Raw genomic sequence first — 23090 nt, forward strand, 5'->3', positions numbered from 1 at the left:
AAGTTACGGCCAATGATGAATCTGAATTGTTGAAAAGTGCTATTACACCAACTAAGTGACTATCCTCGGAGTCGGAAGATTCGAAGGTGGAAGGAGATACCTCAACTTGCAAGAATCAAGATTGAGAAAGAAACTTGAGAATTTGGATGCACATGTTTTGGAATCTCTTTTAAAGTCTATCTAATAGAATAATGCCAAGCATATGTTTGTTTTGGTGGAAACATTGTCTTTTCTTGAGTTGTTATTTTTCTTTTGGTTCTTTTCGATTTTTACGTTTGGAATTTAGAACTTTTTTAAATATAAATTGAAGTTATTTGGTTATTACTTGTGGTTTTATTTTTAATTCGATTCTCACCGTTGATATTCTGATAATTTTTAATTTAATATTTAATGTCATAAAGTTATAATTTTTTCTCTGAATTATTATTGATACAATTAAGTTAATTATTAATTTTTAATGTATACTTATTTAAAAAAAATCTAATTATAATTTTTAATTAAAGTATTATGTTTATAATTTTAAATTTAAATTCAAATATAGTTTTTTTTGAATTTTTACGTAAGCAATTGGGTTTGAAAATATTTTTTAAAAATTTATATAATTTATAAGTTACTATGCTAATTACAAAGGATTATAATAAAATAAATAGAATTATCAGTCTTATTTAGATGTGAAATTATTTATACTATTTAAAAAAATGTAATACTGTTTAAATTTTAGAAAAAGTATAATAAAGTTAATACTGTTTATGATGAAACTAAAAAAATTATTTTTAAATTAACAAATTTCTATATTACTAATAGACAACGGACGTTTGATTAAAAAATTTTATCTAAAAATTTAAAATTTATACTAGCTAATTAGAAAATTCTATTTTAAAAATTTTAAATTTGAATTTCTAATACTAATTTCTAATTAAGTAAGTTTTTAACCATTTCAATTTTTAAATTTAAATTTTTTTACTTGCCACATTTATAAATTTTTATTATTATCTTTTAGATTGTCTCTCCACAGTAGAAGTACTTTCATCTTTTTCTCTCTTTTCAAGTATTTTTTCTAAATTTATATAATTTATAAGGTTATTAATTTTTAGATTGTATTTAATTTTATTTATTTTTATCGATAAATAATAAAATTGATACCATACATGTACTCTTGTGTACTCCTGTGTCTATATTTTGATGGACATGTATACCAAAAACAGACACTGTCATATGTGTACTACTTTATTTTTTTTAATAATATAAAAAATTTGATAATAAAAATGTATTATGTATAATGTATATATATTTTTAATTGGTTAAAAAATTTATTTATTTGATATTTTTAGGTATATATTGAAAGATGCAAGAAGTCTAAAGAGAAGTAAGATTATATTGAAAAGAAAATTGATATTAAAAGACAAAAAAAATACAAAGCAAAGCACAATTCAAGGTATATTTCATATAAAAAAATAAATTAATTATTTTATCATTTTTGTTTTTAGGTTAGAATAATATATTCTTTTATTTGGTATTTTTAAGTATGTCAGTTCTATATATTTAGTTTTTATTGGGTATACAAAATAACTAACATGTCATGAGTATTTTGGCCAAATGAAAGCCCATAAAATACAATATTTTCTATATATTATTTAGCTATTGACAAGTAATAAATTATTAATTTACATTGTCTTCGTAATATGTTACTAAATTTGTTTATAAAAAAAATTACAGGAAATTCAAGTGATAGTTCCAATGGTGTGCATTTTCAATCGGTGTTGTCGAACATTACAAATAGCATTAATATAGATTTATTTTTAGATGATTTTTTTTGAACTTGCTTATGGGAATGTACATGCACTTTATGTATTTTGATTTTCCTATTATTTATTCAATTATAAACTTTAATAGAAAATATGTTCAAAACTAATATCTCGAGTTATCTTATTAGGTAATAACCCAACACCATATTGATCAAGGTCTCCAACTACTAATCTACACTCTGTAGATAAAAAAAATGATGTTCCAATATCAGTGATATTAGTAATTCGAGTATCACACATGAAGCATATGATAGTCCATGTCATCAGACAAGTCAACAACATCTTTAACAAACATAAAATAATATCTACCAGTTACTATGTTAATATGTTTTTATTACTTAAAAGACCAAACACTTAACTTTTTAATTGGTCTATTAAAAATAATCATTGGTATATGCTAAATAATTATTATAGATTCATTGGAATACACAAATCGAATTAGATTGCAAATGGATGTAAGACTGAATAGGAAGACTATGCTACTTCAAAAGAGACATGGTAAGATAAGCATGATAGATTGTAATCATCACAAAGCTAAAATTTTACTTCTTTTATCTTTAATACTACTTTCATAATATATATTCATAATTCAGTTGATTTAAACATTTAACATATATTCATTTTTCTTTTTTTATAATATAAAGTACTTGATGTATTATCTCTAATGATTATAGGAGCAAGTACATTTAATTCAAATTTAGATACTAAAGAATTAGAAGAAGTGTGCATAGCTGAAAAAAAAGACACCTGATACAAAGAGAAATATTTTTGAAGGAATTGACTACAAATCTTTCAAAAAATTTTCAAGAAGTTGAGGATATTACTGAAAATACGACTATTTTAGATGATTCTGTGCAAATTTAATACCCAACCATATTCGATGTTGCTGAGAATAGAGGTAATTTAAGAAGTAGCAATATCAGCACTTTATTATTTACTATTGTTATGCTTTTTATAAACAAAAAATTATCGTTTAGTGTTCAAGTTTTAAAATTCAAACTAAGATATGGTTATATATTATAATTTTTGTATTTGAACATTGATTTATTGTAAAACTTAAGTCTTGAGGTTGGCACAATGAAATTGTATTATATGATCTCATCTTTTTAATCCATAAATTGCATTCTTATGTAATCTTTTATAAATATTATTTTTATACTTAACATGGTGAAAGAAATGTATATTTTTATATAAAGTATTTGTTGCAGATATAACTAAAACAATTTATTATCTTGGTGATTATTAGATGTGATAGATATTGGTGACCCAGAATTTTTTGTCGGCATTGCGACGCCATGATGTGGTATGAGGAGAGATCAGAGAAGTCCAAAACAGGATCCAATTTTGAGTTCTCAATATGTTGTATGTGAGGAAAGGTACAACTGCCGTTTTGAAGCACTTGATCGGACGCTCAGGAATCTTATGTCAGTTACCGATCAACATAAGACACATCAAACATTTGGTGGTAAGATTGTTGTTCTAAGAGGTGATTTCAGACAGATACTTCCGGTGATTCTGAAAGGAAATAGACACGATATATTAGCATCCGCTATTAACTCATCCCATCTGTGGTCATTTTGTAAGGTTCTGAAACTGCATACGAATATGAGGCTTCTAATGTCTTCTTCGAATCAAGATGAAGGTGAAATGAAGATATTTGCTAATTGGATACTTGATGTTGGAAATGGAAATATTGACTCTGTTGTTGGTGATGAATTAGAAGTTGAAATTCCAGATGATCTATTGATTACAACTACTGATGATCCTCTCTCTCATTTGGTAGACTTTGCATATCCAAATTTGTTGCAAAACATATCAGATTACAGGTATTTTTAGAATAGAGCAATTCTTGCACCCACACTTAAGAGTGTCGAGAAGGTAAACGATTTTGTCTTAACAATATTTCCAGGGATGGAAAAGGAGTATTTGAGCTCTGACACAACATGTCAAGCTGATGAGAATGAAGATGTAAAACAAGAGTGGTTCACACCAGAGTTTCTAAATGACATCAAATGTTCGGGACTCCTCAATCACAAGTTGACTTTGAAGCAAAGAGTCGCTGTAATGCTACTGCGAAACATAGACCAGACTTCAGGTTTATGCAACGGGACAAGATTAATAGTTAACAAACTTAGCAGCAACGTAATTGGAGCGGCGGTAGTGGCCGGTAGAAATATTGGAGATAAAGTGTACATTCCAAGAATGAACTTGATCCCTTCAGATTCAGGATTGCCATTTAAGTTCCAACGGAGACAATTTTCATTAACAGTATGCTTTGCAATGACCATTAACATGAGTCATGGTCAATCATTATCACATGTACGGTTTTATTTGCCAAAATCAATGTTCAAAGAGGTTTCTAATAATATTTAGGTAAGAATAATATTATTTTTATTTTAATAGCATGTTATGATTTACACTTTTGTACAAATCTTTACTATAGATATAACTAATTTATCTATAACTCTTTTTTCAAATTTGAAATGAAATGTGTAACAAGGAGCCCAACATCCAATGATTTTCTAATGAAGTTAGTAAGATACTAGGTTGTCGATAAATTTTTATTAGTTTTTTGATATAAAATTTAGGGTAAAATTAACATGCTATTATTACAGTTATATATGTTTTTATTTTTTTTATCTTCTTCCTTATGGTTCAAGAATATTATAAACTTTAAACTCTTCTATTCATATTTTACTTTGAATAAAGATAAAATAACATATTTAACATATTTATTATATAACGATGATAGTGTTATACTAAATTTAAAAAATATATGATTATAAAATATTATTTTTAATTTAACTTATCAAATTTAAATATAAGCTCGTGCATCGCACGGGTTTAACACTAGTATATAGACATTTGAGGAAATTTATTTCACACACTTAAGTTCGGTCTTCAAATGTGCTTTTGGAAAGAAACAAAAAACAAAAGAGAGAGAAATACGGTTAACATTTAATTATTTTAATTTTATTTTTAATATTTTAAATATGTTTTAGTTATATTTTTGGAATTAATTGATACCATTAACGAAGATCCTACCGGAATAATCTTATATTAATGTATCAGTGAGATATCATATATAATTGCCATATCACAGGTTGTTAATGTCTAGAGATATATTTAAAACATATTAAAACGATTATAATAAAATTAAATCAAATTTTATGGATAAAATTAAAACTAAACATAAATGTTGGGCTTAGAAAATAATAAATTTTATTTTAATGATTACAAACATATATTTAGTTAGATCGAAATTCCGAAAATTTTTTTGATGTGAGTGTTCATAGTGTAAAATTTTGAGCAGTCCAATAAAAAAAGAATAAATTGTCTTTGTTGTTGCTATTTGGACAAAAATGAGACTGGTATATGAATCAATAATACAAACAAATCTCATCAACTAAGTCCAGTACATTAGTTTAATGAAGGACAAGTAAATCATAGCCAAAGCAGCAGAAATAGGGACATTGCACCATAATTGGAGCACTCAACCACCTGCAAACATCCACAGAATCATCAGAAACGAAATTCAATTTGATTAAAATTTGAGGATCAACAAAGAACTAAGCTTTAATAAAAGAGGAACAACGTGCCATACAGTTGAGGACCAAAATGGATGTATCGGGGATTCTGGTAATCAAGCTATTCCAGGTCTGAATCAGCAGCAGTTGCCTTCTCCACAGCAGCAGCAGCAGCGTTTCCTTACTTCCTCGAGACCGGCGTATCAACGCTGCGAAGTAGAAGGCGTGGTATCAATGCAACCTTCGGTTGAAGGCGGCGGTGGCAATTTATACCAGGTTGGACAGGTTCCAAGAGCTAGGAGCTGATTCCGTCTAGGAGAAAATTGAGCATGAAGCTGTCGCTGATTTAGGTAGGAGGAAGGCAGATGAGGAGGAGCAGAGACGCCGACAAGAAGAGGAGGAGCTGACGTTGAAACGACGGGGAGCGGAGAAGGATCTTGTTGACTTGAATTCCATCTAAAGGGCCTTAGCGGCATGTTTAACACGCAACTCGGCGTGACTTACGGCGAAAAACCGGGCTATTCTGGTCGGTAATGGGGAGAGAACCTATCAACTCTTCACCGGCTGTGAAGGCGTTAGCGACTCCTCTCACTCTCAGCTTCTGTTGGTTGATTTCTTGGTTTGGAAAACACCCCCTCAAAGCAAAGGCGTTCTACTGTAGAGTTCAGCCGGGTTTGGGCATGGAGCTGTTTTTGGTCTGAGCCTCTTACGGCCTGGATACCGGACCAAAAAAAAAAAGTGGTTCACTCTTTATTGGTACCATAAAATCTTTCAGCAAATAAATATTAGAGTAAAAAGTCAAATAATAAAGTCAAAGACAAAATTAAATAATAATTTGGTTTTCAAGAAGAATGTTATAATTATGTTAATTAAAATGTGTAAACAAATAGCTACTTGAAGCTATCATTAAAACGATCCAACAAAGAAGAAAGAAAAAAGGTTCTGTTTCTTTGTATTAAAAATTAATATACAATTTCAGTTTTTCAAATTCAAGTATACATAACCTAATAAATTCGTATAAATGCGTTGTTTATAGTAAGAATTATTAATGTTACACATGTATATTGAGGTTTTTTTATATATTATATACTAATCAAAATATTCAATTATATATATTATATTCTTTTGTGATGTTATTTTTAAATTGGAAGTCACATATTAATAAAACTAAGAATAAATAGAGTACATAAAAATAAAAGATATTATGTTATGTATTTATTAATTGAAAAATTATAAAGATAAATTTAAAGTCTAAAATTATTCTTTTTTTTTTTCAAATCTTATAAATTTTTTTGTAAATTATTGTAAAAATATCAAAATATTATAATTAAAGTAAAATCAAAATAATAAACATAAAAATATAATTTGCCTTAATGTCATGGTAAATTATACAATTTTTTACTAATCTTATAAACTCTCGAAGATAATAATAATATCTCTCCTTTCAATTTTTGTTTATACTCTTCACTCTATCTTTTTAATTTCTCACATGTTTTCGATAGCAATTAATTGTATAGTTCACGATGATATTAAATTATTTTTTTATATTTATTATTTTGATTTTAATTTAATTATAATATTATACTATTTTTACAATAATATGCAAAAAAGTTTATAAAATTTTTAAAAAAGTATAAATTTATATTTACAGATTTATTTTTGTAATTTTTCAATAAAAAAAACATATAACACAACATTTTTTTATTTTTGCGTATTCTCGATGTACTTTTTTAAATTTATTAATATATGACTCCCAATTTAAAAGCAGCACCACCTAAGGATGTAATTTGTAATTTTGTATATATAAAAAAATCTCAATATATATGTGCAACATCAATAATTCTTAGTCAGTGAGGTATAGTTTAAACGCACTTAGAGGTCGCAAATAAAAAAATGTTTTGAAAATTCTCTGAGACTGTCATTAGAATTTTTGTCGTATATGAAAAGGATAAATTAATCTATTTTTTAAATTAATATATTATTTTTATTTAAATTTTATATTTATTTTATAAATAATATTTATTATTATTACTTCAGCATAAATCTATAGAAGATGATATTTTGTCATCCTTATTTTTTTAACCATTAATAGAAGACGTATTATTTTATTATGACAAATAAATATTTAAATGATCATTTAATTAAAGTACGACAAATAAAGAAAATTTTTAACAATATTTTAATATTTTTAATTAAATGATCATTTAATTATAATATTTTGATATTTTAACAATAATTTGCAAAGAAATTTATAAGATTTGTAAGAATGTTTAATCTTATAATTTTGATTTATTTTTATCATTTTTCAATCAACAAATACATAATATAATATTTTTTATGTTTATGTATTCTTTATGTACTCTTTCAGTTTTATTAATATGTAACTCCTAATTTAAAAACAAACACCACAAAAGAATATAACGTATAAAAATGAATATTTTGATTCAGTATAATATATAAAAAAAACTCTATATATATAATTCAAGCATGCACATGCATTCATTTAAATCCTATAAAACATTCACTTGCCAAAAACAAATAGGTGAAGCAATAAGCTAAAATGTGGAATGAAATTTTAATATCGTAAAGGAGTTACTTCACTTTATTGAATTTTAAAGAAATAACTAAACTACAAACATAAAGGACTGCACAATTAATTTGTCTCGTAACTAATGATATTGTGAACACACTCCACACTCTAACACTTAATCAATTACATAAGAAATAAGTCCAATAAAAATGCACAAAGCATTCTATATAGAAGATGAAAATATCTTAATCCACACATCTCCTATATCACAACCTAAAATATGAAATGCTTACATGAACACAACCAAAATATCTAATGTCTTATTAGTCCTAATCAGTAGCTCTAGTTAACTGGCATAGGCAGTCATCTCATTTAACATGAGACTCATCAAATTTCAGTATCAAGGATCTTCTCAACCTCTTCCAAGGGAAGATGCTCCTCTTTCCTCAACAGAGCATTATTTACGACCAATCACATACTCCTAATTTAAAAAAAGCATGAAAATTGAAACCAAAGTATAGAGATAATTACAAATAGCCGTAGTCAAAAGAATCCAAAAATAAAAGTCAATACCCTTTCAGAAAAATAATTTAACATTACTCACCTCCTAACTTTCATCAATTTCATCACATGAATTTTTAGAATGATCTAATTTATTTAATTTGTCTCTCACAGCATGAACAGACTTTCTCTTAAGAGGACATTATTATAGCACACAAGAATAGTTTGAATTTAAACGGGCTAAAAATAAAGGGGCAAAATGGAATAAAATAGTGAAACTGCTATAAATTCTATACCCTAACCTAATATTAAGAGAAAAATACAGCAAATATAAAATAGAGCAACTGCTCAGATCGAAGAATGAGAAAGACAGACTTGGAACCATATACCCTAACCTAATATTGGGAGAGAAATATAGCAAAGAGGTATAAAAAATAACACGTAAATCAACATGACTCCCTCTAAACTCTAACCTAATGCATAGATAAAGAGAGAGAAGAGGAAGAGAACAAAAACAACACCGATGTCAGGATAAGGATAAAAGCAAGAATCAAAACAAAAAAGCCTATGCATAAATTTAGGGGATGGCAGGCTTAGGTAATGAACACACCTTTTTGTTTAAATATCATGATTTTAGTAGGCTTTCTATATAATTAGATTTCCATTAAAAAAATATATCATATTTCAATGAAAATACACACAAGCTAATTATTTATTTAACTAAATTTTCAAGAAATAGGGCATCAATAAACTTAGAAAATTATGCTAAAAGAAAAATAATAAAATATACAATCAAGAAATTAAGAGATAAATAAAAGAGAGTAACAAATAAGGATAAACTACTTACTAATTTTATTCTAATAATGAGAAAAACAAAATATGTATTTTTAAAGTAACTAATCAAAAATATAAAAAACCAAAAATAAATTTATTAACTTATTTTTTACATACGTATGAGCTTTCATATATCAGAAAAAATAAAGATTATAAACGCACTTAAAAGAACATACAAAAATAATTTATATAAAAATAAACAAGTAGTTGTACTGAAAAAATGTTTATGATATCTATAAAATCAACATGTACATCATATAGAAATAACAACTTTTATTATTTACCCCCACAGAAATAGATAACAAGAACATGAAAGATTCAATCAAGGATTAAAAAAATAAACAAAAGAGAGTAATATATAAGAATAACCTTCTTACTAATTTGATTTGAAAAAATACAGCAACGAAATATAAAATATTTCACTTTTTTAACACAACAGCTTTTTGAAATTAAATGCATAAAAATGTATCACTTGTAAAAATGTTTCAAAAATTCTCCAAAAATAAACATTAAAAAACACAAAAAAAAAACATAATCAGGATTAATTAGAATTAAAAAAATAAAGGAAAGAAAACTATATTTCACTCTCAATTCTTTTATGTATAAAATTTCAAAAGAAAAAAAATGGCAAAAATATTGATGATAATTGTAAAATCAACATAGACCTCATACAAATAACAATTCTCATTAGAAGAAAAAAAATAAAAAGACAATAATCTAAACCTAACTATAAATTCCTTTCGGTACAAAAAATCAGAAAAGAAAAAATGTTCATGATACTTATAAAACTAATATAGAGCTCATATATTAACAATCCCGAGCATTTACTTCCACAGAAACAGAAAACAAGAAAATTGATCATTCAATCAAGAAATAAAGAAATAAATAAAAGAGAGTAAGGTCAACAAAAAAAACAAAGAAATAACCCTAAAAAGAGAAGATATCAAATAAAAGCCAACATATTATAAAATTCACAACAATAGTGTTAATTATACAAATGAAATTCGGTTACTAAGTTAAAAAATAAAATTTTAGTTAGAAGAAAAAAAAATAAAAAGACAAAAATATAAATCTAAGTATGAATTCCTTTCAATGCAAAAATCAGAAAAAGAAAAATGTTTATGATACTTATAAAATTAACATGTAACTTATATTAATAACAATTCCGAGTATTTACCCCGCAGAAACAAAAAACAAAAAAAAAAAGATCATTCAATAAAGAAATAAAAAAGTAAACAAAACAGAATAAGGCTCACAAAAAATAATAAATAAATAATCTTAAAGATACATAAGATATCAAATAAAGGCCAAAATAATGTCCTCCCTTGTGTATGCATGAATTCTGTACAAAATGACTAATTTGTGATTTTAAAATTCTGAAAAATAACTTCTCTTTCTTAGTTTTTAAACCTTGGTAATTTTTTTAATTAAAAGAATCAAAGCAAAATGTGTCATGCACAATAAAGCACAAGACAACCAGCAAGATGCATTCAGAATTAGCAGCTATAGTAAAAAAAAAAGTAAAAACTGAAGAATAATTTATCCTTTCACACTAAACAAAGAAACCACTCAGTTGCCTCTTTGGTTTATTAGAGTCTTTGGACACCTTTTCACTTCCCATCTTTCCCCTTACTTTTGAAGACACTCATTACTTTCTTAGTCCTAGCAAACCTGACAACACACAAAATTACCAAATAGCACACGAGACACCCAAATATAAATATTTAACGTCTTAAATTTCATATAAAAATAAGCAAGTAGTAGTATAACTTAACTTGCCCAAAAATCCTTTTCTCCCAAGCCAAGAGCTGCTCCACAATTAAAGAATGGGTGAGTCAAGCAAAAAAAATATATAAATAGCATCCAAGTAAAACTCAAGTGGTGTACAATTATGTATATAAGCGTATGTCAGTTACCACATTCACAACAGCAGTACTTATTATACTAATCAAATACGGCTATTAACCTACAACACGTAGCGTTAATCAGAATTAAAAAAAACGCAAAAAACTAAAATTGACTCTCAATTCATGTGTGTGCAAAATTCCAGAAAAAGAAAAATGAAATTAAATGTTCATGATACTTGTCAAATCAACATGGACCTCAAATTTTTACTAATTTTATACAAATAAAATCTGGTTACTATCAACAAATAATTTTAATATGAAAAAAATAAGAAAGGCACAAAGCAAAATTTCACTCTCAAATCTTTTTTGTCCAAAATTTCAGAACAAAAATAAAAAAATATTTATGATACCTATAAAATCAACATGGACATCATGTAGAAATAACAATCCCATTATTTACCCCAATAGAAACAAAAAAAACTAAAAAATAAAAGATATCAAATAAAAGCCAGCCAGTCCTTCCATTTATATGCATGAATTTTGTATAAAATGACTAATTTGTGATTTTAAAATTTTGAAAGACATCATATCCTTTCCTAATTTATAAACCTTAGTAATTTTTAAATTAAAAAAAGTCCTATAATTGCGAAACAACTTTAGATTTTTTTCACCACCATTGTATTTTTAAATGAAATTAACGGATCCTATCAGATCCACTTTCACAAACATTTTTACTGCATTACTTGAAGAAGAAGCATGAAAGAAAAAAATGGGAGATTCATGTAAAAATGTTTAACAAATTAAACTCCAAAGCTACATTCACAAACTTGAGAATCAGTAAGTTGGCAATCCTATCAATTTGTTCCCCGTATGCCGCTGCATTTATTCACTCGTCTCTAACCGAATCATGTTGCCTACTAAAAATATATACAAACAATTTCAAGTGATGAAGTAGTTACCACAAGTCCACAACAAAACACTTGCCAACCAATGAAAAATAACAGTCAAGATGCATAGTATAAGCAGAAAATGAAATAAAAAGCTCCCTTGAGACAGATAACAATACAGTGAAGATGCTTGGTATAAAAAAATCATTCACATAGAATCAGGTATAATTAAATAAAGAAATAAAGAAGACAAAAAAATAAAAGCTCCAAATAATAAACCAAGACCGAGAACAAAGAACAAAAAGACATTTGAGATCGTGGAATGGAAAGAATATAAAATTAAAAAATTTGGAAGCTCGTCATGCAATTGGAGATATTTTAATATTTTCAACTCCACAATAACCTCCAAAAAATGAAAAATCAAAACGAACAAAATAAAATTTCAGTTCAATTGCAATAACATTCCTAGCTTAAAGGCATTCATGGTATGTATTTGGTTAGTAATTGTTTTTAATTTGAAAGTATGTCATGTAACTAAATAAATACTATCCAATTCAAACAACTAAATGACATGTGATAAATACAGAACAGAATTTATTTATTCGAACAATTAAATAATGTACCTTACCTTCTTCCCATAAATTTCATCTTTTGCCTATTTGGTAATGGCATGTGATAAATACGTAATATAACTTATATTAGTACACTCAGTAAGAATACCATATACCGTTTTATGGTGTTTAATGAGATGAGAAAAAAAATTTAGAATATCTTTTTTCCCAAATCAATGGACATTTTCTGATTAAATGAGTATATTGACATAATTACAATACAAAGTAGTAACATGAATTGGTCCCTTATGCAATGCTAAATATCTATCAACCAATTATATAAATCAACATTCTAAATCCTAGTAACAACATATGATGACATCTAAAAAGAATGGTTTCAATCTCCTACCCTTTGCGTGACAACAAAAGAAAATTAGAAAAACAAACTTAATAACCAACAATTCTTAATATAAGCCTACTATTTTTCTCATTTAGTAAACTTCTTTTGTTTTCTTCACAGCAGGAATGGATACATTCTCTAAACCAAAGAAAATATTTAAATGGCATAATTTTAGCATAATAATCACATTTAATTTTCATTAGCTCCACAATAGCTTAAAGGATTTAATCTATTATAATCTTATTGGCCTATTAAAAAAACAGAGAAAAACCAAGACCTAAAAAGTGAGAAAATATTTTAAACAGGTTCCAAATAAAAATCGTGATGCACGCCTATATATAAATAATACGGCACAGAGGTGAAAAATAAAATAAAAAATAACAAAAAATAGAGTAATATGAATGAAGAGTCATATCTAGCACCGCCGCCACTACAAAATCAGAGCGGACCATCAAAAGCAAATCGTCATCCATCACGTCTATCACTCATAACACGTCAGAATAGAGGAAAACAAAATATGCATTAATAAAATAAGTACCCAAGAAGATAAAAACCAAAAGATCAAGAAATAATATAATAAAATAAAGGAACCCAGCGATTGAAATTACACCATACAGATTTTTAAAGAATTTTTCACTGTTTTAACACAATAGTTTTTCGAAATTGAATGCATAAAAAGGCATAATTCATCAGTTAGAAATATAAGAGATAAATAGCTCCAATCTGAAGCAAATGGTGAAAAAAAAAGATAGAACAACAACACTTATTAATTATTTAGTTCAACACCCAAGAAAACGGAAGGAAAAAAAAGATTCAGATAAGGAAAAAAGAAATAAATAGAAGCGAGAAACAAATAACCATAAGGAAAGAGAGGCAGAGGCACAGTTAGGAACCGGGCAGCAGTTTAGTCAGCATCTGATGAAGGCAATAGCTCCTCGAAGAAAGCACATGCTAGTTGGCCACCCTCGATGTATCTCTCAAAGTTCTTTAGGCATCTATTGACGTACTGACCATCGATTGGGAGCTCTAACCGGTACGCTACATTCTATAGCATAATCGTGCACTCCTCAAATGGCATATGAAAAGTATGCGTTTCCGAACGCCATCTCTCTACAAATGCACTCACTAATGGCTCATCCAACCTAAACTAGGTCTCGTTCAGCCTCACAAGATGGTATAAACCGGTCATCTACAAGTACGGTATAATCCTATCGTCTATGGACATACCATGCTACTTTCTCATGCTGGTGATATATCGGTGGGACTGCATAACAATGAAAAAATTGTTTCTAAGAATGATAACAAAACAGTTCACTAAATAAAATATTAAATAATGAATGTCCTAATCGAAAAAATGCCTTAAACCCAAACAAATTATCTTACGAGTTCAAACAAAAAAAATCTAATCTAAATCTAAATGGACCTAACACGAAAAACTCTAATAAAAAGTAACTTTAGTGTAAAACATATCCATCACTATTATCAATGGCACTGTTGAGTTAAATTAAATTTTAACTAAACTAATTTTCACTACTTAATCTAACATTTATAATTTACAAATTTACAAATTCTAACATACCCTCTAATCACTATTTTAACTAACAGTTATTTATAATCACTATTCTAAGCAACATTTGTAGTTTTAAAATTATAACAAACTATTAAATCATTACTCTAACCACCATTTCTAGTTTAAAAATTCGAATTTCTAACTAACGGTTATAAACAACTATTCTAAGTAGCTTAATATTACTAACATTACTAATCTATCTTGAAAAAAAAATTATTCACTAACCTCTCAATTGATGCCACCAACAATATAGGCAACTCTGTCCAACCGATAGATACGGCTCAGGTTGTCCTTCATGTAGGTATTTTTGAAACTTGTGGTGTTGTTGCCAAACTTTTTTCTCTAGAATGCGTTTGGAGGGTGAGAAAGATTGTAAATTGTAATTCAAAATAACTGAATTTGAATTCTATATATAAATGTAATGTTAGTAAATCGAATCTAATACATTTTATTTAGCTATGTACTACAATATCTAAATCGAAGCAATTTCATTCGATTTATTAAAAAGTGTAAATCGAAACCACTTGTTTCGATTTTTTATGGGTATAATTTGAAGCTCATTGTTTTAAATTATCATGTACTAATCATTTCACCGTTTTTAACCTACTAAATCGAAGATATATATTTCAATTTAAAGCTTTTCCTACTAAATCGAATCTACATATAAACACAAACAAAATATGCATGTAACGTTATTGCATTTAGAACTATCATGTAATAATGGTTTTCATTTCGTTTGTTTATGTATTTTACCTAATAAAATATTAAATTCTAAGATTGTCTCCTCAAATAATTTTCATTACAATTGCATGCCACAGTGGCATATAAAGTTACACACATTCCTAGGAGGGAAAAGGAAAACAAGCACTTCTACATTTTGATAGCTACAACAACAATAACCAGAATTATATTTCTTGCAACAAGTAACCTACTTTTCTTACCATGTATTAGCAAGAGGAAGAGCCTGAATCTTCATATTGAATTTCTCCAAATCAGGTAACTCCAATGAAAGAGATACCAAAAAGAATAAATAAATAATTAAAATACTGCGGTAGCAGCATCCTTTAAAGGAATCCTTGATGATCAAAATTCAGCGTAACATCTGAAACTAAAATTCTTTTCCAGTGCCAAATTGATTTCCATGGCCACTTGGCAAAGAGTCAAGAACAAACAGCACTCGTAGCTAACCTCATCGCTCCTATTCGGATCATCATGTATTCAACATTCTGATCGTCCTTAATTTGTTTCGATTTCTTGTAGCAGCCTAGTCAGTAATGCAATACAATCTCAGTTAGTTCCGTTTGTCGCTCTCGATGCAGCATATCCATCGAAACAATGTATACTTGTGAATTAAGCTGTAATTCAAGTTTCCAAACTCCACCATGCTGGCAGAACTGGTCGATAAAAAAATTCTAGTATTTTATGAGGGCAGGTAGTGAAGCATGAAGTTCAGCCAAGCATTGAAAAAGCCAATTGAGGAGTTGTTCTTTCGGTAGCTCTAAGAGAAGCTCAGCCTGCACGAAGTAAAATCGTTAAGAAATCTGAACTCGTTAAGTAAGTATATAACAACAACAGCAACAACAAAATGCAAAGATTCGCAATTAATGATCGACATCATGTTCAGGAAACTATTGGATTTGGATCAAGCTCCTCTAAAGTCAGGAGATTGGCGAATTGGTAAAGTGAGAAGTTAATCACTCTTAAATTAAGATTGTGGAGCTCACAATTGATGGAAGTTATAAATTCAATAGTGATTAACCCTTTACTTTATCACTTTACCAATCTCCTTACAGAAAGGATGATTAACAAATATAATCGAATTAGAGCGAATGATAAATCAAGAAAAATTACCTTGATTTGGTCACCTTCAAGAACCAATGAATTTTTGAGTGTTTCTGATGCCATTGACTCTATCATAATTTTGAATACCTTTTTATTTATATTTGTTTTCATTATGATAGTCTTCCCTGAAGAGTAGATTCCAGATATTCCCATATCAGCAGCCATTCTCCTCACATAAAGCTTCTTCAACAAAATCTCCATGGACCGAGGCTCTTTGCCAAACTGACGGCGCAGACTCTCCGTAAATTGCACAAGACTCCATATGTCGTTCTCCGCAACTCTCTCAGCTTCATTTATTATTTGCATGGGATTCTCCAAATAATTTATGTATTCAGATGGGAGATGCGGATTGATGTTCAAGTCTACCTGAAATACATAAGTATAAAGTGCAGAAGGAAATTGGAGAATCTATTACATGAACCATTCAATTCATACGCAAAAAAAAAAACAGATTCATGTGTGTTTTGGATCCTTTTTACTATTTTAAAGTAGGCTCTGAAGTGTTTGTATTCAGAAATTATATTTAGATCAAACACATTTACCAATAATTATTCTCCCCCATGAAAATTAAAAAAGAAAAGTCATAATTGGTGTCAACTAGAATAGCTTTATTGTCTGGTTCAAGGAAAGTCTTCGAATGCAAATTATTTTCGGCATTTTCATTTTCCTGTTTCACCTCCACCAGGAGAAAACAATGTTCATCTGTCAGATTTGATTTGTGGAACCGTATTTTTAGTCTGCATTCCCATAAACATGCACCAGGCGTCTATCTATGAACTTATATCTTTACCGTATCCTACATTTTTCTATAATATGCATACCTGCACTGAGTGATAAGGAACCGGAACTACACGGTGATCTTCAACCTGCAGTTTAAAAAGCATCAAGGTTATATATATATATATATAGCTCCATGTAATTTACACTGTGAGTGAGTATTTATTTTCAACTAGGATCAGTGGCAGATGGTGAAAAATAGATCACAGAATCAAAGTTAACCTTGGACAAGCTCTCAAAGAGCATCTCAAAGAATAGATCAATGCCGACATTTCCGACATCTCCTGTTTGTTGTTCACCAAATATTGTCCCAAAACCTCTTATAGCCATGTCTCGCTCGGCTAGTTGGAATCCTTGACCAAGCTCATGGCATTCTTCAAGAGCTGCAAGCCTCTCCTATGGGACATCACTAAGCAGAATGTTAAATTTAGGTAATATTTAAGCAATCGGTTTTCTATATTACAAGCGGAAGATTCAATCAAGTTTATGAGTAAAAATAAAAGGTAAAAATTGATCACAAACATACCAGTGCTTGGTCAGAGAGCATACTTTTATCAGGGTAAAATAAGTGTGCATGTGCTTCCTTATCGGCTCGCCCAACCCTTCCACGTAACTAAGAGCATTACGGATGTTAGTTAAACAGAAATAGAGAAATCGGATTAATATCACTTGCTCCAACCATAAAATGCATATATCAGAAACATAATGACAATAACAAGTTCTGAACAATGCTTGGAGTCAAAGAGTAAAGACATGACATATGAAACATGTAACAAACAAACAAAAGAAGATGGAATTAGGAAACAGAAAACCTGGTACAACTGTGCGAGTCCAAATTGTTGAACATCTTGAATGATAATGGTATTTGCATTTTGAATATCAAGCCCACTTTCTACTATATTTGTGCAGATAAGGATTTTTGTTTCGCCTGAAGCAAATCTATCCATGGTATCCTCTAATTGCCTTGAGTATTGCTACACCAGAAAGAATATGAAATTTACACAATTAATGCTGAAACATCTGTGAATTGAGTATGTATATAATGCATGTATATTCTGTTGTTACAAGATAATCAATTCTAGAGCTCTAGACGATCACATGTATTTTTCATCTAAAGAAAAATAACTGTGAACTGAGTTTGTAGTAATTAAAAAAGCTCTTCTTGTCATATATTACTGCTTATGGAAGAAGAAAGCAGAGAAAGAATGGAGGACATACATGTAGCAAAACCTTGAGGTTCTTCTACCCTCTCAGGCTCTCAGCTCAGAAAGCTGTAAAATCTTTGTTTATTAATTGGCTACTATATGCACTCCCTAGTTATTATATTTTCATTGCCTACTATATGCAAAACCTTTGTTCATTAAAATTTCGACTTCATTATTCTGTTAGTTCTTATAGTTTAACCAAATTTTTAATTAGATCCTTACAATTTAGAAGTTTGTAATTGAGCCTTTATGTTAGATAAAAATTCTCAATAAGCTTCTTGCTAAAAAATATGAAATATTCTTTAGTCATTTTTGTGTTTGATGTAAGACGAAGGGTGGAATATTCTAAAAGCAAATATTCTAGGATTATTGCATTTTTTTATGAAAGATAAATACTAGTAAGGACCTAATTAGAAATGTTTAGCTAGTATAGAGACTCAATTACAAAGTTTTAAACTATAAGGACCTAACTAAAAAATTAGTAAAACTATAAGACCCATAGAATAATTAAACTCAACATTTCTCTTTCATGTGATATGCGACAGTAGACCCAAAAAAGAAGCAACTACCTTCCCATGGGCAATGGCTATTTCAACATCTGGGAATGACTCTTCAAGAAAATACATTACTTCTTCAAGTCCTGTAAGGCAAATAGTTGAGAAGAAAACAGTCAACACGGAAATAAATGTAAATTAGCAAATATATGTCAACAGCACCACCATGCACCACAACAACAACAACAACAACAAAGCCTTGTCCCACTAGGTGGGGTCGGCTGCATGAATCAAACGATGTCATTGAGCTCTGTCATGTATCATGTCTACAGAGAGACCGTTTACATGTAAATCTCATTTGACCACCTCATGAATGGTCTTCTTAGGTCTTCCTCTGCCTTTCACCTCTTGTCCATCTTCCATCTCATCCATCCTCCTGACTGGGTGTTCTGTCAATCTTCTTCTCACATGTCCAAACCACCTGAGACGCAATTCTACCATCTTTTCCACAATGGGTGCTACTCCAACTCTCTCCCTTATATCTTCCTTCCTTATTTTATCCAATCGCGTATAACTACTTATCCATCTCAACATCTTCATCTCTGCCACACTTAGCTTATTTTTGTGCTCCCCTTTGGTCGCCCAACACTCCATACCATAAAGCATAGCACCACCATGCACCATGATGCATAATTTCCCTTTTATGTCCATGATTGTCGTCTCAAATTAAAATTCATAAGCTTATCTTTCTTTAATATATTCAAAGTAAATTTACTGTTATGGTAACTACTCTTCAACTTAAGTCAAAGAAATGAAAAAAACTTGACATTATGTAAATAAATGAAAAATTATTACATGAGAATCACCTTTAATACGCGGCAGAACATAAAAAACTTGACCGCCACGGTCAAGCTCATACTTGATGGCCGATATTACTCTATCCTTACTGAATGCAGAAAGGTGAGTCTTGATGGGAACTCTTTCTGGAGGTGGGGTTGTAATTAAACTGAAATGGAAATTAACGAACGAAATTACCATAGTATACTTTATGCTTGGATTAGTTGGCCTTAACTGATCTGCTTCTTTTGATTAGTGCAAGTTTAATGAAAAAAGCTAATCTTGCAAGAGATGAAGTGCTAGGTAATATAGAAGCAGAAGATAAAGAAGGTGAAAATAAAATTGTTAAGGCTAGTTACCTAGCATCACGAAACCCTGTCAAGGCTAAATAGAGAGTTCTCGGGATAGGGGTTGCCGATAGAGTAAGTACGTCCACCGAAGTTTTAAAAGAAGCAATCCTCTCCTTCTGTTTGACACCAAACCTCTGCAATGCATAACTCATTACTTAGTAGAGAAAAGCAATAGGACTGTAGTTGCAAGGGAAACAACTATTGCCAAGAATTGGCAAACCTGTTCCTCATCGATCACAAGCAGGCCAAGTTTGTTATATACAACACGATCTCCAAGAAGCGAGTGAGTTCCAACAACAATGTCCAGGTCACCATTCTTAATCTTGTCCAATTGTGCTTCTTTCTCTGCTCTGGTCTGCAAGTAGTGATAAATCACATAGTCTAAAATTGATAGACATGTTCCTAATTATTCATAAATATCCACCAAGATGATAACATTTTCCCTTGATGCAGCTCATATTTCTTGAACTTAATAATTGGCTAAATATCAATTCCTACAATGTACTTATGCCACCAATTTTAAAGAAAAGCTAGATTAATATATATAAAAAATGAGGAAGCAAGACATCTCCAGACTAAAAGTCGTGATACCATGCACCACTCGATTACGTATATATGTAGCAGAAGTACATCATGTATTGTCATATAATAGCCATGAAAATGGAAATGAAAGAAAATTTTAATATAATTGAACACTGAGCATAAAATAACACCCTTTATAAATGGAGATGCCAAACCAGAAGAAGGAATCGTTTCCATAAAAAATGAGTAGGCAATGAAATATATATCCAGCGAGCAAAATAAAGAATATATCATTTAAAGTCAGAAACTTCCAATTTGATGCACTGATAGGGTTCTTCACAAAAAAGAGCTACTGAAAAGACATCACGTTTATCCAATAAGTGGAAACTGTGTTGTTAGTGAAGGGAAGTGTTACTTCAACCAAAAACTGACATGTATTCAGTTTAGCTCATGATTATAGTTTATGGGATATTTTGACTTAGCATTAGAGAGAGTTCTTAACAAACTCAACTGGATGAAAGCATATTGTTATTCTTATTTGACTACGAAATAAGTTAAACTATAATCTCCATACTTCATAAAATTAGATATATTTGAGTATTTAACTATAATAAAAATGGGAAACAGAGAAAACTCGGCCATACCTGAAACCTGCTTAGTAGTCCAACTTTGAGATTAGGATATACAGAAAAGCGTTCAGATATAACATCAAAATGTTGTTTTGCTAGAACTCTAGTCGGTGCTAGAATCATTGCTTGCTTTTTCGCCGACACAACACAGTAGATAGCACGTAGTGCAACCTCAGTTTTGCCAAAACCAACATCTCCACAAATTAATCTGTCCATTGGAGTTTCTCGCTCTGTCAAATCCCTCTCAACATCAATAAAAGCCTGGACAGATAAAAAGGTACGTATTTGGAAGAGATGGAAATAACTCATAAGCATCAAATAAAAATGTCATATTGAAATAAATGTGAATATGTATATGTATAAATTCTGATTTATCGTGAATGCCTTAGAACATAACATGTAATTATTTAAAAATTTTAAATAACAAATTAAAATTAGAATATAAAATCATAATTAACAATTCCCCTTCCATCTAAACACATAGCATTTACTAAGATGTCACCTGTTGTTGATCAGGTGTAGGCTTATAAGGAAATTGAGCAGCAAATTCAGTCATGGCAGGACTTTTCGAGTAAGGCGGTCTTCTCTGTTTGAGCCTATGTAGATAGAGCTCCATCAAGTCAACGACCATTTTCTGTATGGCAACCTTCCCCTTAATCTTTCTTTTCTCCCAACTACTAATATCATTTAACTTGCTCAATGTCCGAGGTCTTTTGTTCTCGTTTGGACTGCCAAGGCACACCAAAATTTGACACGATCATGACCAAATCAAAACAATTCTCCAAACACAATTGACTACTAGCTAAACAAAATACTAGCTTCTCTAAAGTGCCTTAACAGGGTAAAGTGTTTGCATCAAAAGAAATTATGGCACACTTACGGTTCTTGTATCATGCAAAATTCTCAATCTCAACCATCAATTTTTTCATCGACGACCATGATTGTGCAATATCTCACTATTGAAATGTCTAGCTAACTGACTTGTTCTATATATATGAATTACATTACAATAACAAAAAAGGTAAGAGTAAGAGGGCAAGGAAAACTCACAGACTATATCTATAGAGCATTTTCGATGCCTGCTTAAGAGGAAGCTTCGCCATCCCATCAGCATACTCGATGAAAACATATTCAGTAGGTTCTGTAGAATTCTTTGGAACATCCAACCTGATCCCAACAAACCTCCCAATGCCAACCTTCTTGTGAACAACATAGTCACCGGATTGAAGCGTATAAGGGTCAACCTTGTAGCTGAAGGTACCATCTTTCCCTTCCTTCCTCTCACCCTTCAGCTTCTGCAACCCCTTCTGCTGCTGCTCCTTCACCATCTGTATGTACCTATATTACACAAATATCTCATTTTCACTCGCGTTTGCTAACTGTATTCATATACGTATGATTTAGCAAATACTGTAATCTTAAACTCCTTAAGTTCATGGCTGATTCATATTGTACTCAATACTTATTTGTGAAGCATAGTATGTACCTATCAGCCTCCTCTGAGTCCATAACAGTTCTTGAAACCTCCCTGCTGCCATAGTCACGACGAATTCTCTCGTTAAGCAAGGCAATTGGGTCATTCTCAAGCTCATTCTTTTTCTCTGTTCTGTTCCGCAATTCGGAAGGGGAAGAAGAAGGGGCATAGACCCCTTGCGTATAGAATGCATTGGTGGGAAAAAGAAGTACGTTTTTCTTCTTGATGTGAAGGGCTATAGGGTATAAAGGGTGGGGGAGGATGAAGAGTTTCCAAGTTTTGGGGGAAGAAGTGAGCTTGGAGATAAGGGGTGTGGAAAAGTGTGGAGTTGGAAGGAGTGAAGCCATGGAAAGAGGAGAGTGGTGTGTGGTTTTCAGAGGGAAGAATGGAAATGGGTCATTGGAAAAGTTTGAATCTTTGTGAAGAATGCGTATTTTGGGAAGATAGAACCGAATTCAGAGATGAATGTTGGAGGTTTTGGAGGGGTTTTGCCCAAACAGGGAACAAA

General features: G+C 30.0%; 3 protein-coding genes across 3 annotated transcripts; 2 read left to right on the forward strand and 1 right to left on the reverse strand.

The window, feature by feature from the left end:
• The first annotated feature begins 3110 nt into the window (after positions 1-3110).
• Positions 3111-3641, forward strand: LOC130934517 (uncharacterized). The gene has a single exon (XM_057864078.1). The coding sequence runs from the start codon at positions 3111-3113 to the stop codon at positions 3639-3641; it is 531 nt and encodes a 176-aa protein (XP_057720061.1).
• A 75-nt stretch (positions 3642-3716) lies between these two features.
• Positions 3717-4178, forward strand: LOC130934518 (uncharacterized). Its single transcript, XM_057864079.1, has one exon. It carries the CDS (start codon positions 3717-3719, stop codon positions 4176-4178), a length of 462 nt encoding a protein of 153 aa, XP_057720062.1.
• An 11000-nt stretch (positions 4179-15178) lies between these two features.
• On the reverse strand, positions 15179-23068 carry LOC130932717 (ATP-dependent DNA helicase At3g02060, chloroplastic). The gene is made up of 14 exons (XM_057862125.1): positions 22595-23068; positions 22159-22446; positions 21611-21836; positions 21124-21369; positions 20178-20312; positions 19967-20091; positions 19637-19776; positions 18846-18916; positions 17884-18045; positions 17598-17684; positions 17294-17467; positions 17116-17160; positions 16304-16660; positions 15179-15966 (listed from the first exon to the last, which is right to left on the reverse strand). The coding sequence occupies exons 1-14, from the start codon at positions 22927-22929 to the stop codon at positions 15865-15867; spliced, it is 2493 nt and encodes an 830-aa protein (XP_057718108.1). The 5' UTR covers positions 22930-23068; the 3' UTR covers positions 15179-15864.
• Positions 23069-23090: the final 22 nt, after the last annotated feature.

The sequence above is a fragment of the Arachis stenosperma genome, chromosome 6 (assembly GCF_014773155.1).
Source record: "Arachis stenosperma cultivar V10309 chromosome 6, arast.V10309.gnm1.PFL2, whole genome shotgun sequence".
Lineage (NCBI taxonomy): Eukaryota > Viridiplantae > Streptophyta > Magnoliopsida > Fabales > Fabaceae > Arachis > Arachis stenosperma.

Excerpts from the sequence above, each read along its gene's own strand:
- LOC130934517 (XM_057864078.1), top strand. The coding sequence starts at position 3,111 with ATGAGGAGAGATCAGAGAAGTCCAAAACAGGATCCAATTTTGAGTTCT.
- LOC130934518 (XM_057864079.1), top strand. The coding sequence starts at position 3,717 with ATGGAAAAGGAGTATTTGAGCTCTGACACAACATGTCAAGCTGATGAG.
- LOC130932717 (XM_057862125.1), bottom strand. The coding sequence starts at position 22,929 with ATGGCTTCACTCCTTCCAACTCCACACTTTTCCACACCCCTTATCTCC. Across the intron at positions 22,447-22,594 it reads GACTCAGAGGAGGCTGATAG|GTACATACAGATGGTGAAGG; the intron begins GTACATACTATG and ends TGTGTAATATAG. Across the intron at positions 20,313-21,123 it reads GACTACTAAGCAGGTTTCAG|ACCAGAGCAGAGAAAGAAGC; the intron begins GTATGGCCGAGT and ends CACTACTTGCAG.